This window comes from Pollicipes pollicipes, unplaced genomic scaffold (assembly GCF_011947565.3).
Source record: "Pollicipes pollicipes isolate AB1234 unplaced genomic scaffold, Ppol_2.1 Scaffold_3275;HRSCAF=3846_pilon_pilon_pilon, whole genome shotgun sequence".
NCBI lineage: Eukaryota > Metazoa > Arthropoda > Thecostraca > Pollicipedomorpha > Pollicipedidae > Pollicipes > Pollicipes pollicipes.
The window spans coordinates 14,525-32,365 of NW_023596258.1; the positions used below are offsets into that span (position 1 = coordinate 14,525).

Sequence of the window (17,841 nt, forward strand, 5' to 3'; positions counted from 1 at the left end):
CTCACGGGTCCCGGCATCGTCACGGATGAATAGTTCCAGCTGTCTTTCTCGTCTGGTGCGTCAGAATGTACGTACACAATATTTTAGCCTGTTAGCTCCCAGTCATCGTCAGACCTTATCGAGTCCTGAACAGAGCTGGATGATGGTTGGCTTTTAGCCATGTTCGAGGTCTCTCTGTAGTATTGCTAGGATTAGAGCTGCGGTCTTCCGATTGTGGGCACATCGCCGTACCAGCTAAGCTATTCGGGTTGAGCATTTACTTGTCCTTGCTGTTATTACTATTGAGTTTGTTTTCTTGTGTTTATCGCTGTTTTCTGTAAGTGCTCTTTCAGTTTTCGAATGATTTGAAGCGCGCGCATGCTGTGCAATCATTCGCAGCGCTTCGGGTAATTTGGAAAATAAGACGGGCTTTTCCCCAAGCGTCAAGAGCCGGTCTTGTGCCCAGTATCCGTGGCCCAATGCCCAGATTGTCCTCGCTCAGAAAACATGACCGCGGACGGCGACGAGATAACTGGTCGCAACGGCCAGCCAGGTACTGACACGCCAGAGGCGGACGATAGCTGAAACAAGTGCTCCATCCGTGATACTGTTACCTCGTCTGCATACTTCCGTAACGTGTGTGCTATAGCGTCCATCTGCCCAGAGCTTTGCCGTGCTCTTTCACTAGTACAAAGCCTAACAGAACCCACATTCGCCTGAATATTGAAGCTAATCGTGATCTAACAGGCCTCGAATACTTGACACAATATCTACGAAACAGCCCGCGCAGTAACTCTGCGTTATTACAGCAGTGGCCACGTGTTGTTTTCATGTCAGACACTATGATTCCCCACCTCCGCAGTGCCTGTTTGGGTGTCAATGGCACACACTGCAATGCCTGTTTGGGTCTAAATCACAGATACTGCAGCGCCTTTTTGGGTCTCAATGATCGATAATGACCACTGAAAGGTAACAAAATAAATGGTATATCATTGCATTGTTATCTTTTACTCTTCCAGTTAATCGCAGGTTTTAGTGACCATGTTCATCTTTTCGGCCCACGAGCTCCTTACTGAATGCTCACGAATGGTTTGTCATGGTACAAAGTTAATCTTTAATCGGAGATATGACCGGTTTACCGTAAACATTTCAATGACATATTTCCATGTGCAGATCCAGAAGGGGGGAGAAAGGCGCAGGGGGACATCCTCGCTCTCGGACTTACCTGGACTGAAAGGAAAAATGAGGGTCTCGTATAACCTTTGGTTTCCTTTTCATTTTTCATTTTCAACTAGTCGATTTTGAGCTGTAGCGGGTCTCAGGTCATAGTTGAAAACGGTCTCCTTCGATTCTCGCAGGCGTGTGCACATATAGATATTGACCTCAGCACAAAGAGCAAAATAACTAACACCGGCAAGACCCAGTACGGGACTGAGAGCTGGTCAAAGATGAGAACATGTATCTGAACATGAGTTCGAACCTGTTGCTAACCTGACGAGTGTATGTCGAATGGTCTCTTCTCGGCAGATTTCTGTTTCGTACCGTGGGTGATTGATAGGAGCAGACACCTATACATCGGGGTGCGCTCTCTGTACATCTCTTCCACGTGGTGCGCTTGCTGAGCATGGTAATGAAGAATAGTAAGCTTAAACATACACAAAATAGTGCAGTGACTACTCGCGCCGGCAATGAGTCAGTTTGACCAGTACCCTCAAAGCAATCAACTTTTACTGAGCCGCAGGGACTTGGAACTCACTGCAGCAGACGACATTTGCATGAGGGAAATGCTAGTATGCAATAACAGTTGAAGGCTGAATAGTGTTTTGTGGGCAGAAATCCGGCCTTATTTCCATTTTTCTGAAAATTTTCCTGAAGTTGGCTCAGTGTTGTACAGGGAAAGCATAACCTTAATCACGCCTAGATTGCGGGGAATAAGGGGGGGGGGGAGGGGGAGGGCGGGGGAGGGGGGGGGGGCGTCACTCCGCCGTCCAACATTTTGTGCGGGGTAAACGCTCCCCCCTCCTACATCTCCTCTCCGCCTGTTTCCGCGCTTATGGCTCCGATACCACCTTGGCAAGGTTCTCGCTGCCTTCCTGCATGTCACTGAGCATCTGCATGCATTGCGCCAATGCGCATCTGTATAACAGACTGGTACGACCCGTTTGCACCCCGCTTGTCTGCGTCTGTGACTCCATCCACCGGTGCTGGGTGAGTTGGACGGGCCGAGATGCCCGCCGCCTGCAGCGCTGGTTTGCAGCCGCACACCGCGTACCGCACACCGCACACCGACACCCCCGCTACCGACCGTGCCCGGCTCTGCGCGCCGGGCCAGCCCTCTCCAGCTAGCCGCCGTGTTTACTGGGCAGTGAAGTTTAGCTCTACCCTTCTACATCAAACAAAGAGCAAGGCGAAGTAAACAGTATGTACGAAAATACGCCCGATCCGTACCAGATCACCGGAATAGAGTGGTAGCGCGTGGGCGCGCGACCGCACACCCTGCCAGCCATCATGGGTCCCTCGCGGGGTCAAATTGTGATGATCATTGCAGCCTATGACGTAGCGTCTCAACGAGTTACGGTTCACTTTGGGATTCACTGTATCTGGTGTTTACAGAGGTAAACAACGCTTACCCCCGTTTCCCACAAATCGCAAATGGTCTGATTTGCCTCCTTAACCGTCGCTCTGACACACGGTTTTTCATGCCGCGGAGTAACAGAGTGGGAATGCGAGCCCCACCACCCCCAGGCGTTTCTAAACTGATGAAGATAGAGCTTAGCAAAAAGCACCAATGGATTAGTCTCAACGAGGTGTCCAATTGATACTAACTTGCATGTTGTTAGGTAATACAAAAAAAAAACAGTTGCCCCTATTATGGCAGATCAACTGTCGAATTTTCCGGAAAATCGCTTTTTTTACTTTACATCATACCTACGACGGCATCCCTGTGGGGACACAAAATTTGAGCAGGTGTTTTCATTGTTAACTGCTGAGTAAAATCGCTATATAATTTTATTGTTTTGATCATATATATATATATATATACATATACATATACATATGATACCTGACTTTGCCAATGTGAGAGTGCCGGCAGGCAGTGCATCCCGCGGCATCATTAGTTGCCGCCCGCCGCCCGCAACGGCCGTAGATCGCCGTGCACTGTTCCTCAAACTACTACTGTTCCGAAATAAGAAAAGCTAGACACACGTTTCTGGTGTCGAAATACGCCTAATGGATGCCCATAAACTATCGGAAATTTGGACGTGATTGCAAAACACTTTAAAGGGGTATCTTCGACGTACCTCCGCGGACATGGTTATCCCCTATCACGGCGAGTGTTATGATTTGTAGCCTAAAGAAGTGAGCCGGATCTGAAACGTACAGCTTGTTGATGGTTGTGTGGCAAGCGGCGTATTTATCCGCCGCGGGCCACGTGCTATGTTTTTAGTGCAGTTGGGTTATTCGTACGACGTGTGTGTTTTTGCGATCCCGGGGACAGGGTTGAATAGGTTAGTTTCAAATGCGGCGCGCGGCGCATCAATCCGCCGCGGGCCACCTGCTGTTTTTCGATGTGCGAGTACGGTTTTTGTTTACTACGTTTGGCCCGAGTGCTCATTCCGGACATGCTCCCCAGTACGATCAATAGGGGGCCTGCCCCTTAAAAACACCGACCTCGTAGAAGTAGGATACGTTCAGCCAGTGCAGAGCATTCTCAAATAGTACACGGGAACGTTCAGACAGTGGGTGGCACGGTGTGGGAGCCTTATCGGCCGGGTGCGTCGGGGGCTGGTTACTCGACGCCTTCACCTCGGCAAAATGTAAGCCCGGCGAAGGAATCGACCCTTTGGCGATTCTGAGAACTCTGGCCCCTTTTTCTCCTTTTAGATTATTAAGAATATGTTTTCCGTAGGTTTCTTTGAGATTACGTGCTCGCGCACAAATTCTGATCAGCTATTCGTATGATTTTTGCGCTTACATCGTATCGCAACAATTGGTATATTTAATACATAACTCTGTGGCTAAGGTGTGTTGTTATATGACGTGGCGAACCCTGCCTGGCGTTTTTCTACGCGCTTCAGTGACAGTCTGGAGGAAAATAGCAGATCGACGGTGGGCGGCCTGCATTTTGTGCCATGAGAGTGCACGTGACACGGTCAGACCAACATTTACACATCAAATCAAAGATACCCGTAAACTTCGTACAGCGTGGGCGACTGTGAATTTTCCTCGAGTATAATGAAAGGATTTTTGTCACCGCGAACTAAATGCGTCACATACGCTTTTGCATTATGACTCCTCGCGAGGAGCGATGGAGAAAGTTCTACGTAGTACGTAGGCAATTGTTTAGCCGTGGATTGAAAGGCCGGTATACGGTATACGGTATACGGAAAGGCATACGGTATACAACGTCATTGTGCGAGTGCGTAACTTCAAAACCATGCAGGAACTCCATCCAAAATGAGTCAGCCACGGTGCTTGTTGCTTTTATGCAAGCCGGGCTTTGGAAATCTGGTGATTACCGTTTGGTGTCTGAGAAATCCGTCGGGTGAGCATGACAATATTGCTAAAAAAAAAATGACAAGCCAGCACTCCGAGTTACGCCGACGGCAAAAAATCAGGCTGAAGGAAACGAAGACGATGGTATAGTATTGGAAATTTTCCGCGTGACATAAATGGTGACCACTGTGGGGATGTCCCCTGAGAGTGAACCGTGAAAAATCAAGAAACCTAACGACGATATTTTATAATTGAAAAACTCCCCGCGTAACAGCTACATTCAAGAAAATTCCACCTGCTGTCACGTTTTGGGGAATTCAACCGCATTTCTTTCCTTTCAGCAAATAAACCTATGGTTGTCAAAATGATGCATTTAAAGTAGAATGATAATACCGAAAATAGAAATATTTTCAAGGATTTCATATGGCTTACTTGCTTGCATAAAACTCCCATGCTATGGCTTTCTTTTCATGGGGCGCCGTCTCAGTCTACTTAGTGGAAATTGCCTTCAAGCAATCAAACAACCTACAAATTATAGCAAATATGTCAGCCAGATCTCAAGCCTGGGGACATCCCGAATCTTGTGCCGAATGGGGCAGGACTTACCCCCAATTTACCTAACATGTTTTAACATATAATTCATCACAAAACCTGGGCACATGGAAGACGTCCCCAAAATTATCCAAAACTTGAACGCAAAGCACTCCTGAATCAGGCTCCCTGAACTTTGCATTCATGAGGTGAGTTTCCCTCTAAATATGAATAGCCCATCTCACTATGAAATTCTGCTCTGTTGCAGCCCTAGCAAAATGTTTGGAGGTCATGTCACTTTGCAGCGTCTATTGCAACAAAAAAATAAATGAAGCTAACAACGATTCTACCCCCATCCTAAACACTGAGGATGAAATTCTACTATGAGGTGTGACTTGCAGTGAACTGGACGCATTCATCTAAAAGCAAATACTCATAATCCGGCCTTTCAGTTTGATGGCTCATTCAAAGCCGTCCACTACACACACTAACGTAGGCTCCAAGTAAACAAGGAAAAGCGCGCCACTCTTACAATAAGGAAATTATTCACAAACACTGTTATGACGTCATTAGTGTTGATATCACAACTACTATATTGCACCGTTTTTTGCTGACAACGAATATATTAAACATTTCTTGTAACTTTCAGCTCCACGGTTGCATTACGTCATGTTGAATTTGCGTGTTCAGTTAGCGACCAGTCTTTTCGCTGCGGAGACACGCAGTAAGGAAAGGAACGTATTTATAATGAACTAAGATAGCCCTTCAAGAACTTGGAAGACGGTGTAGTCACCCACCATCTCCCAAGATAATCACCCACTAATAGTAATATCTGTGCCATAACCTGTCTCACACAAGGCAGGGATGAAAAATATCTAGGCCACTACAACATTTCTTTTCTCTTTCGATGTTGTAATGTGCACAATTTCGTCGCAATAGACTTTTCATGAAATAATGTGCTAAACAGAACATTGAACGCTTGCAGCGTGTTTGCCTTTTTCATGAAGGGCAGGCGTTGATATGAGTCTCCGCGCTCGTGGGCGAGTAGATGCTTTTTGACGTCCTGATGGATGGCTACCTGGAATGGAATTCCCCTTGTTGATCTACCATGAGCCTCGGTTTTTCCAACCGTGTAATTTCCAATGCTATAGAGACGGCTCACACCATGCGCAGCACACGGATAATTCGTAAACTGGTTACGTTTGGGCTAGTAGTCCCTTAGTGTGCATATTTGATTCGCCCATCTTGCGTAAATGCTCCAGCAGCTGTCCGCAGAATTGTCTCGCTCCCCCCAAATAGCAAAGCTTTGGGCGCCTCTGCATGCCTCAGACGCTGGAATTTCCAGGCTGTAGCCCGCGGCGCACAGAGTTGCACCATCCGATCAGTTGGGTGGCGACAGGAGCGGCCGTCGGGCTGTGGAAGGCGTTTGTTCCGACCTACAAATGGGTGTCGGTGTGCGCGCGCAGCTCGGGGCTGTGCTCGTGCTGACGCTGACGGCGTGGCTGGCGGACGCGGTTCCCACAGCTAACAGCAACCGGCCGGACATTCTGCCGACGGACTGCGGCCGCCGCCTTGTGCGGCCAGACGAAGCGCGCCGACCGTTCATAGTCGGGCCGGGCAACACCACCGCCTATTATGGTAAATATCCGTGGCAGGCGCGGCTGGTCATGTACGATGCCAATGTGAAGGGCTATGTACATCACTGCGGAGGCATCATTGTCTCGCAGGAACACGTGGTGACGGCCGCCCACTGCGTGATTGAGGTGGCCCCACGTCGGCTGCTGGTGCGTGTCGGAGACCTCCGATTTGACGACCGCGAGCTGTTCGAGCAGGAGTTCGCCGTCGCCAGCTACCACGTGCACAGCCGGTTCGGCACGGCTGCTGGCTTGCGGCACGACGTGGCCCTGCTGCGGCTACGTCGCCGCGTCGGACCCGGCATCGAGTTCGGCCGCTACGTGCAGCCGGCCTGCCTACCGGCAGCCGGCACCAGAGTACGAGACGTTTTCTGCCGTGCGAGGTGTCCGGCTGGGGCCGCATTGCGGACCTTGCGCCCATCTCGGAGGTGCTGGCGCGGCGTCTCGGTGCCGCTGGTGTCGGACGCCTTCTGTGGTGCGCCGAGGTGTACCAGGACCGCTTCCTGCCCGGCGCCATGTTCTGCTCGGGCCCGACGGGTGGCGGTGCCGACAGCTGCGAGGGCGACTCGGGCGGCCCGCTGGTGTGTGGCGACGCGGACAGCGGCCGCTTCGTGGCGTATGGCGTCGTGTCGTCTGGCGACCCGCTTGGCTGCGGCCGGCGTCCCCGGCCTCTACACTAAGCTGTCGGCCTACACTGGCTGGCTGTTGCGCCGCCTACAGCTGGACCAGGAGGAGGATGCGGCCCCGAGCACGACAGTGACCGCAGCTCCAGATGCCGCCGACCGGCCTCAGGGTGGACCTGGGCCGGCCTTGTTCCACCCCGGACGGTGTGGCCGGCTTTTGCCGTCACTTACGGACTGGTCCCAACCTGCTGTCGTCGGGCGGCGAGGACCTGTCAGTGACGCTGAACGGCCTCTCTGCGGCCTGGATGCGGCCACCACACCGCTGTTCTGCTGCCCTGGACAGGAGCCGCGCGGCGCCGGCTGCGGGAAGACCAGCTTTTCGCCACCGGCGCAGCTGGGCGCCTCGTTCGTCAAGAACGCCGCCAACTTTCCCTGGATGGCGGCAATCTCCGAAAGGCAAAAGGGCGGCAGAGATATAGTGGTCTGCGGGGGCGCCGTGATCTCTGACCGATGGGTGTTGACGGGGGGGACCTGCGCTCGCGATGGCCGCCAGCTGAGTGTGCGTTTCGGTGACCTCGACTTGCAGGACACCTCTGACGACAATCCTAACGCTCCTCCGTTCGAGCTGGACATCCTCAAAGTTGCGCGGCATCCCCAGTTTTCGCCGCCGGAAAAGAGAGCTCAGGACATTGCCTTGCTGAAGACTGTGTCAAAAATTTCGTTCTCCAGCACTGTGAGCCCTATTTGCCTACCAGATGCATCCCTTACGTCAATTGTGCCAGCGGGTGATGACCTCATCTTTGCGGGCTGGGGCGCGACAAGATTTGCCGCAAGCACAGCGTTCTTGTCCCTGAAATGGGCCAGGGTGAGGGTGGTGGATTTCAGAGATTGTAGAAGGCAATTACACCAAGATCCGACCACTCATCCCGTATTTTGATGCAGGCTCGTTTGGTACGAAGTTTTTTGAACCAACATCGGTGTTCTGGTGTGCTATCAATATCGGCGATCAGGGTTCTGTGTTAATGAAAGTTATCGGGGAGGGTGACATCGCGAGGTGGTACGCAGTGGGGTTGGCTGTTGCTGGAAAGGGCTGTGGCGACGAAGAGTTTCCGGATATCAACATCGCGCTTGGACCATCACTGGACTGGATCCAATCGGTCATCACGGCGCCATCATAAATGTTGCCCTTAGTTGCCTGTACTGTTCATCAGTGCAACCGCACAGCCACACCTCCGTGTTTTCAGCAGATTTCTAGTGCGGTGCGTTGTATGAAATGACCTCTGTTAAGCCGGCTTTTATGTGAACAGACGCCCAATACATGTCAGCAGTCAGTAACACTGTGTCAGCCGTAAACGATGTCTCGACCATAACGGACCCTCCTGGTGGGGCTCTAGCATATCCGCGACCGGCAATCAGGAGGCAGGAGCTAGACGCCCGCCGCAATGCCGATGAGCAGAGCACAGACACACCACTGCCAGAGTACCTGACGGTTCAGCGTTACAAGCTGGACTCCGACAGGAAGCCGCTGTCATTGAAAGGCGCTGCCGCTGGACTGGAACCCGCTCCATTGTCAAAAAACGTTCTCCAAGACATGCTCCCGAAAGCTCTGAATATTTTCTGATGACTCCAGTGAACTCCACTGATGCAGCCGGTAGCAGTGTAGAATATCATAAATCCTTGCAACCTGCGAGAACATAACACAAAAACCCCTTTCAGAGTGGTTGGGAAAGTCCGCAGCATTCTCCGGTCCCCTTGTCCCCATCTCTACGCTCGATTGGTTTGGGCCCATACGTCCTGCTCCTATTGCCCCTTTACCGAGTCTTCATAGAAGTGCGGTGCCAGCAAAAGTTACAGCAACATGACAATGTTAGTAATAGGAACCACTTGTCCCTCTCCTACCCCGGTTAATGGGGTTGTCTTGGCACTAAGAGGCGCAACTCTACGAACAGCTGAAAAGCCAGGGCCATCATACGCTCCAGCTTACAACTTGACGGACACCCGACCTTTGTTTGAGATCAACTGCACTTGCGCGCAAACTGTCGTTGCGCACTAGAGACGGTATGAAGATGTCCCTTAGCAGCAGCCTTGTAATTTTGCGCTGCAAACGTGCTGATCTGCAAAGAAGTTCACCGCTGTTTGCAGTTGTCGAAGCGCGGAGTGAGGGATTGTTTGAGGCGAACTTCAGCAGAAACTAGCTGAAAATGTATGGTGATCTGGGTGCTCTCGTAAAAACGACTATTTCAGCATGCGAGACGCGCCTCGCTGAGTGCTTCCCGTACCTGTCAAGAACTTACTTGTTTTGTTTTTTTGTTTCGGCTACCTTATAAGATGAGGTGATATTTTGGTGGGCGGACGGTCTCAAGATGAGTTTTATGATGGCCACGCGTGCGTTTCAGACATCCGTCTCGTATTACACGCATTTCATACGTCTTACATAAAAACCACACAGGTGTAAGTCTGGAATAACACGCGATGTGTCGCGTCTGGGATATCTCCAACTGATCACTTCGCTGTGCCCAAATGATCCCCATCCCCTCGAAAAGGAGCGTCACAACCAGACTAAGATAGAAGCCATGCGTTGCAACGCATCGCGGTCATGTGGAATTACCGCCGGGTGCATGAGTAGACGACTGCTGAATGACACTGCACCAAGCGCTATCTACAATGGCGGAATTGAAGGGAGGTATCCACATTTCTGTGGGGTTTGAACTGAACAAGCGATCTGGAAGATCACTCTGTGCAGTACACAAAGTAAGGTCTTAAAATACGGAATAGGTATCTCTTCCACAACAGAGTACAAATAATACCTAATCAAAAGCGCGTTGGGTATAAAAAAACCTCATTATTCGCACGATCAAAGTGAAGAGCATATATTTTCCAAACAGTTCAGGCCAGACTATCTACGTGACGCACTGACATCAACAACGGGCCAATAGGAGATCAAGATTCTTCTCTGGCCTCTAATGTCTTCTACCTTGAAAGTCCCTTTAGATGAATGCAGGATTCAGAATTCGACGGACTGCGGCCGCCGCATCGTGCGGCCGTACGAGGCGCGCCGACCGCTCATAGTCGGGCCGGGCAACACCACCGCCTATTATGGTCAATATCTGTGGCAGGCGCGGCTGGTCATGTACGATGCCAATGTGAAGGGCTATGTACATCACTGCGGAGGCATCATTGTCTCGCAGGAACACGTGGTGACGGCCGCCCACTGCGTGGTTGAGGTGGCCCCACGTCGGCTGCTGGTGCGTGTCGGAGACCTCCGATTTGACGACCGCGAGCTGTTCGAGCAGGAGTTCGCCGTCGCCAGCTACCACGTGCACAGCCGGTTCGGCACGGCTGCTGGCTTGCGGCACGACGTGGCCCTGCTGCGGCTACGTCGCCGCGTCGGAGCCGGCATCACGCTCGGCCGCTACGTGCAGCCGGCCTGCCTACCGGCAGCCGGCACCAAGTACGAGACGTTTCTGCCGTGCGAGATGTCCGGCTGGGGCCGCATTGCGGACCTTGCGCCCATCTCGGAGGTGCTGCGCGGCGTCTCGGTGCCGCTGGTGTCGGACGCCTTCTGTGGTGCGCCCGAGGTGTACCAGGACCGCTTCCTGCCCGGCGCCATGTTCTGCTCGGGCCCGACGGGTGGCGGCGCCGACAGCTGCGAGGGCGACTCGGGCGGCCCGCTGGTGTGTGGCGACGCGGACAGCGGCCGCTTCGTGGCGTATGGCGTCGTGTCGTCTGGCGACCCGCTTGGCTGCGGCCGGCGTCCCGGCCTCTACACTAAGCTGTCGGCTTACACTGCCTGGCTGTTGCGCCGCCTAGAGCTGGACCAGGAGGAGGATGCGGCCCCGAGCACGACAGTGACCGCAGATCCAGATGCCGCCGACCGGCCTCAGGGGGACCTGGGCCGGCCTTGTTCCACCCCGGACGGTGCGGCCGGCTTTTGCCTTCACTTACGGGACTGTCCCGACCTGCTGTCGTCGGGCGGCGAGGACCTGTCAGTGACGCTGAACCGGCTCTCTGCGGCCTGGACGGCCACCACTCCGCTGTTCTGCTGCCCTGGACAGGAGCCGCGCGGCGCCGGCTGCGGGAAGACCAGCTTTTCGCCACCGGCGCAGCTGGGCGCCTCGTTCGTCAAGAACGCCGCCAACTTTCCCTGGATGGCGGCCATCTCCGAAAGACAAAAGGGCGGCAGAGATATAGTGGTCTGCGGGGGCGCCGTGATCTCTGACCGATGGGTGTTGACGGGGGCGACCTGCACTCGTGATGGCCGCCAGCTGAGTGTGCGCTTCGGCGACCTCGACTTGCAGGACACCTCTGACGACAATCCTAACGCTCCTCCGTTCGAGCTGGACATCATCAAAGTTGCGCGGCATCCCCAGTTTTCGCCGCCGGAAAAGAGAGCTCAGGACATTGCCTTGCTGAAGACTGTGTCAAAAATTTCGTTCTCCAGCACTGTGAGCCCTATTTGCCTACCAGATGCATCCCTTACGTCAATTGTGCCAGCGGGTGATGACCTCATCTTTGCGGGCTGGGGCGCGACAAGATTTGCCGCAAGCACAGCGTTCTTGTCCCTGAAATGGGCCAGGGTGAGGGTGGTGGATTTCAGAGATTGTAGAAGCAATTACACCAAGATCCGACCATTCATCCCGTATTTTGATGCAGGCTCGTTTTGTACGAAGTTTTTTGAACCAACATCGGTGTTCTGTGTGCTATCAATAGCGGCGATCTGGGTTCTGTGTTAATGAAAGTTATCGGGAGGGTGACATCGCGAGGTGGTACGCAGTGGGGATGGCTGTTGCTGGAGCCGGTTGTGGCAGAAAGAGTTTCCGGATATCAACATCGCCCTTGGACCATCACTGGACTGGATCCAATCGGTCATCACGGCGCCATCATAAATGTTGCCTTTAGTTGCCTGTACTGTTCATCAGTGCAACCGCACAGCCACACCTCCGTGTTTTCAGCAGATTTCTAGCGCGGTGCGTCGTATGAACTGAGCGCTGTTAAGCCGGTTTTTATGTGAGCAGACGCCCAATACATGTCAGCAGTCAGCAGCACTATGTCAGCCGCCAACGATATCTCGACCATAACGGACCCTCCTGGTGGGGCCCTAGCATATCCGCGACGGGCGATCAGGAGGCAGGAGCTAGACGACCATCGCAATGCCGATGAGCAGAGCACAGACACACCACTGCCAGAGTACCTGGCGGTTCAGTGTTACAAGCTGGACTCCGACGGGAAGCTGCTCTCATTGGAAGACGTTGCCGCTGGACTGGAACTTGAACCCGAAACATGGAGAACATTTCACAAAAAACTTTCATAGTGGTTGGGAAAGTCCGCAGTCCTCCTTCAAAAGTCCTCCGGTCCCCTTGTTCCCATCTCTACGCTCGATTGGTTGGGCCCATGGCCCATACGTCCTGCTCCTATTGCCCCTTTGCCGAGTCTTCCTAAATATGGAGGCCAGCAAAAGTTACAGAACATGGCAATGTCAGTATTAGGTACCACCTGTCTCTCCCCTACTTCGGTTAATGGGTTTGTCTTGGCACTAAGAGGCGCAAATTTACGAACAGCTGAAAAGCCAGGGTCATCATACGCTCCAGCTTACAACTTGACGGACACCCGACCTTTGTTTGGGATCAACTGCACCTGCGCGCAAGTTGTCGTTGTTGCGGACTAGAGACGGGATGAAGATGTCCATTAGCAGCAGCATTGTAATTTTGCGCTGCAAACGTGCTGATCTGCACAGAAGTTCACCGCTGTTTGCAGTTGTCGAAGTGCGGAGTGAGGGATTGTTTGAGGCGAACTTCAGCAGAAACTAGCTGAAAATGTATGGTGATCTTGGGTGCTCTCGTAAAACGACTATTTCAGCATGCGAGACGCGCCTCGCTGAGTGCTTCCCGTACCTGTCAAGAACTTACTTGTTTTTTTTTTTTTCGGCTACCTTATAAGATGAGGTGATGTTTTGGTGGGCGGACGGTCTCAAGATGAGTTTTATGATGGCCACGCGTGCGTTTCAGACATCCGTCTCGTATTACACGCATTTCATACGTCTTACATAAAAACCACACAGGTGTAAGTCTGGAAAACACGTGATGTGTCGCGTCGGATATCTCCAACTGATCACTTCGCGTGTGCCCAATGATCCCCATCCCCGAAAAGGAGCGTCGCAACCAGACTAAGATAGAAGCCATGCGTTGCAACGCATCGCGGTCATGTGGAATTACCGCCACGGGTGCATGAGTAGACGACGCTGAATGACACTGCACCAAGCGCTATCTACAATGGCGGAATTGAAGAGAGGGCTCCACATTTCTGTGGGGTTTGAACTGAAAAGCAATCTGGAAGATCACTCTGTGCAGTACACAGCCCTGCCCCTTGCTTATGAAACGCCTCTAAAAAAGAATAAAACTTGTCTAGTTTATAAGCTACACGGGCGCAAAGATGTCAAAACCAATCTGTTTTATTGCTCTAAGGCTTGCTGTATGGGATAGTTGCTCGTACTCATTTCGAATTTATTAAAAGCGAGAAGACGTAATAAAACCCAGGTCACAATTTGGTTTTTAGAAACACACCGCCTAGCGTGATTTTTGTTGATCATCAAAATGCATAACCAGAGTAGTCTTGTATGATTTTGGTCACCATGATCTTCAAAAGGTCAAACAAGGTCACTGACCTTAAATGTGCACGTGACCTTTTGCTTAGAATCCTTGGCCCGACCTTCATGTCTGATCTTAGTTCAACGTAATTTGCTCATTCAATATTTGTCTTAATAAAGCTATCAGCACGGTGCTATGCATAAAGCAGAGCATGTTGCCTGCAGTAAGCGGTGCTCTATGGGTCATCATGACACAGCGTGTTTTGCTAACTGGCTGCAGCTAAAGCTTCAAATAACTAATTGCCAATTTAACTCTTAAAACACCATATATCCGAAGACAAAACAAGGAACACATAATATCATCGCCGTGTCACATATGGCACCGTCTTTTGTGACCGCACGTTGTACAAATGTGATACTTCGAGTGTGAATTGCGTAGCTGCTTTGCAAGCAGCCAACGTGAGCAACTTTTGTCGCTATGTTCCGTCTTGGCCTCCTGGTCCTGTGCGTGGTCGTGCCCGCCATGGCTAATCCCACTACCGAGTGAGTACTTGGACACACGCACCAGTCTCTGACGGCGGCGTTCAGTGCCATTTTCACCGACCGGCGACGACTGCGTCACCAAGGAGCAACTCAACACGTATACCGTCTCCCTGGATGAAAACAAAGCAGCAATAGAGTCGGATATGGAAGCATAGGCCCATGACGCCTCCCGGCGCAAGTGAGGCGGATGCAGCTTCATCGGGGAGTGGCGAGTTCGCAGCTGGCCGGTCAGAGAACGACTCCATCAGGAATCATACGACTTTCGGGGAGGAAGAAATGTCTCCAGAAAGGGCAATACCATTTCACCAATTACAAAAACAATCGTCAGACGCTGTGTGACATGGGCTTTTTTGATCAGCTCGCCAATAGGAATAGGCGGCCCGTGATATTTCCGAACAAGCTCTCAGCATACGAAATAATAATCTCTTAACATACGTCAATATAGACATGTCTGCTACCACGCACCGTTAAACGTTGTGCATGCGTTTATCCTTAGCGAAGGCGCATCATTGATGTCTCTGAATGACTCGTATGGTCCTCTGCTAGTGACGTGCTCCCAGAATTGCGGTGATTATGGGCACGTTGATGGCACATGATATTCGTCACGTGCGAAGTTGACATATCACAAGCTTACACTGCACGATCCCGCACGGAACAGCACGGGTCGGAATAGGGCTCGTGTCCCAAATCTCAAAATGAACTTGGGGCAATGAGAACCTGCAAGCACATGCAAGTTAGAATCTGTTGTCACTTTGCAGTGGGTTCGTCCGACACTCGTTAAGGGTTAGTTGAAATGGAAAACAGTTGTTACCAAATCTAAGGGTAGGTCTGCGACACCAGTATAACCAACCCTTAGAACATTGACACTGTTGGGCGAGTGTTGAAACAGTTCAATATCAGGCGTGGGTCAACTTTTCCCGAAAACTGCCTTCAAAATGCGTTCGAAGAACGAAATAAACGTTAGTAGGGAATCAGATAAAATTCGGCTTCAAGGCAATTCTTTTTATTCAACAGCTAAAATTGCTTGAAACACATCGATCATAGCGTACCTACCAAGGTTGTCGTTAATAGTCCAGTGCACATACGACAAACACTTAAAAACGCTGGTGCGAAACACGACTGCCATTCTGGAAGCGAAATTCGGTGGTTCAAAACCACTCATATCTCAAATTGCAAAGTCTCCTTTCATAGCTCACAACTCAGTCTTGGAGTTTGGAGGATATTAGGGACGCTTGTTCTTTGTGGGTCGGTTATGACATCCAATATGTCTACGAATCATGTCAAAAATGTCATTTTTTTGGAAGGACAGGCAGTAGCCTGTCCCTGAAAAACACCAATGGATGTTCTTGGCGGCACTTGCTGCTTCACTCCAAAATATGATTTATAGTTAATTTGGAAATCTTGCTAACCAGACCTAACAACCTCGCGGAAGTCAGAAAATAGCTTTTTGTGATGTTTATAGGATTAATTCCAGATCGAATTATCATAGTCATGCTTTAATTAGCCGGAATATCTCATTCACCGTTTCTTCTTGTCTGATCGGGTTTTCACTTCTGATAAATCTTTTTGTCAACAAATTTTTCACTTTTCACCTTCGCTCAAAACCACTGCAAGCTCACTGCCTTTTCTGCACAACTGAAAGCATCTAAAATTCGACGCAGTGTCTGTGCACATTACCGTTTCTTAAGCTTTCGGCAGCATTCCCAAGCATTTTGTGATACGTCACCCTACTCACCGATACTGAACTTACCTTGCCTCAAAAACGTTTCTTGATAAATGTAGTACGTTCATTGATTAAATCTGCATATGTGGAACATCTTGAACGGCACATTTAAATTTATCAGTAACAGCTGTCCGGGTCCAGCCAAAACTATATGACTGAGAGTACGTTAAATGGAGTCTCACGCCCTTTTGTGCTTTTCGCGCATTGTTACATCAGACGCTTACGATTTGATCAGTAACGCTAGCTTTCTCAAAATCTTTCTGAAAAGTTCAGAATTCCGATTTGAAGTAGCCGACTATGCGGATAAAATCTCATTTGACACTATGCTTACCGCTTTTGATGTAATACGTTTCATTTGCCTTCCTTTTTCCAATGTGTATATTCTGTACTCTTTGCAATACACTAATATGCCAAAGTTTTAGGTGATAAATGCTAGAAAAGCCCTAAACAGTCTATTGGAAGAAAAAATAGGACAACATGAGGCTATTATCAGCGAATTCAACGAAACGTTACATATGGCTCGGATTTCTCACCAATTGCGTTTACCAGATTGACTCTTTCGAGGCACATGTTGGCTCTGGGAATGTGAGTATTACATGATCCATGTGACGTGCTTGTTCGAGCATCAAACAATGTGCTTCTCGAAAACAAGTTCTTGCCCACAGGGCCAATCACAAACGCTCTTTTATTCGCACCAGTAGAAGTGCGCGCAAATGTTGTGATGACGACAGTGGTTGCGACTGCAGAGGCGTGATGCTGTTACAAAGCGTTGACGGCGTAACTTGGACTAGAAAATGATCAAAAGGGATATTCCTATCCTGTCTTGCCAGTGCAGACATGCGCACCTCCACGTTAATGTTCTCTACATCGGGCCTTTCTAGTACCCTCGTTACTTCAACATAAAAAACTGTCATATACTGCAATGCCTTTTTCATCCCATCCAACTGTTGTTTGACCTACCCGCATTTGCAAACTGTCGCAGAATGTGCCAGCGCCGGCAAGATAAAACAGATAGCGAACCTGTATGATATGGTGGGGTACAAGTAGCAATGGCGCAACATAATAATTGTGCGTTCAGTTACCTATATTAACAGTTAAGAACTTATTAATTTTCCGCCTACTTGCATTGATAGGAAGTGAAGATTCCAAAGTTTGGGCAAGCAAATTGGTACAACCCTAGCATCAGATGGATACCAGGTAAGGGAGAGGAAGACAGTGCCATATTTCACCTATACATGTTGCGGTTTTTTAGATACCAATGTTCTGCGATTTAATTTAAATTCAAGAGAATATTGCATAACAAATGCAACAATTGCAGTTTATTTCATTTGCATGCACCAGCAACTTTGTGAACAAGCGTATGAACTTCAATTGCATTGGCATGCTTGCATATCACGCAGTTACACGCCTGCACTCCCGTACTGGACCCACACACTTGGCGTATATATCGCAAATATCAATTTTCATTTGCCTCAGTGTTTCACCACAGCACGCATGAGCACAGGTTACCCGATATTAGAAGCGAAGCATGTGACTCATTTTCCTTATCAGTCATGTTTTCTGACCGCTCTCAACGCCATGCTCCCTGTTTCGTATGTATGTCTTGTGGACATCACGATGATTTGTCCTGCCGCGTCAGATAAGCTGTCAAAAAATGATAAGCCTAGTACATGAAACCACCCGTCCCGACAGCAACATTACGCATAATTGGTGCTTGCCAAATTAACC

The 17,841-nt window shown here is 50.3% G+C and overlaps 1 protein-coding gene across 1 annotated transcript; it reads left to right on the forward strand.

Annotated features, from left to right (window-relative positions):
- Nucleotides 1–6,449: 6,449 nt before the first annotated feature.
- On the forward strand, nucleotides 6,450–11,709 carry LOC119091131 (transmembrane protease serine 9-like; the record flags this gene model as incomplete). Its single annotated transcript, XM_037213809.1, has 6 exons — nucleotides 6,450–6,998; nucleotides 7,127–7,222; nucleotides 7,608–7,823; nucleotides 10,381–10,874; nucleotides 10,959–11,112; nucleotides 11,320–11,709. Coding segments are annotated over exons 1-6 (1,899 nt in total), but the record flags the coding sequence as incomplete, so codon positions are not given.
- Nucleotides 11,710–17,841: the final 6,132 nt, after the last annotated feature.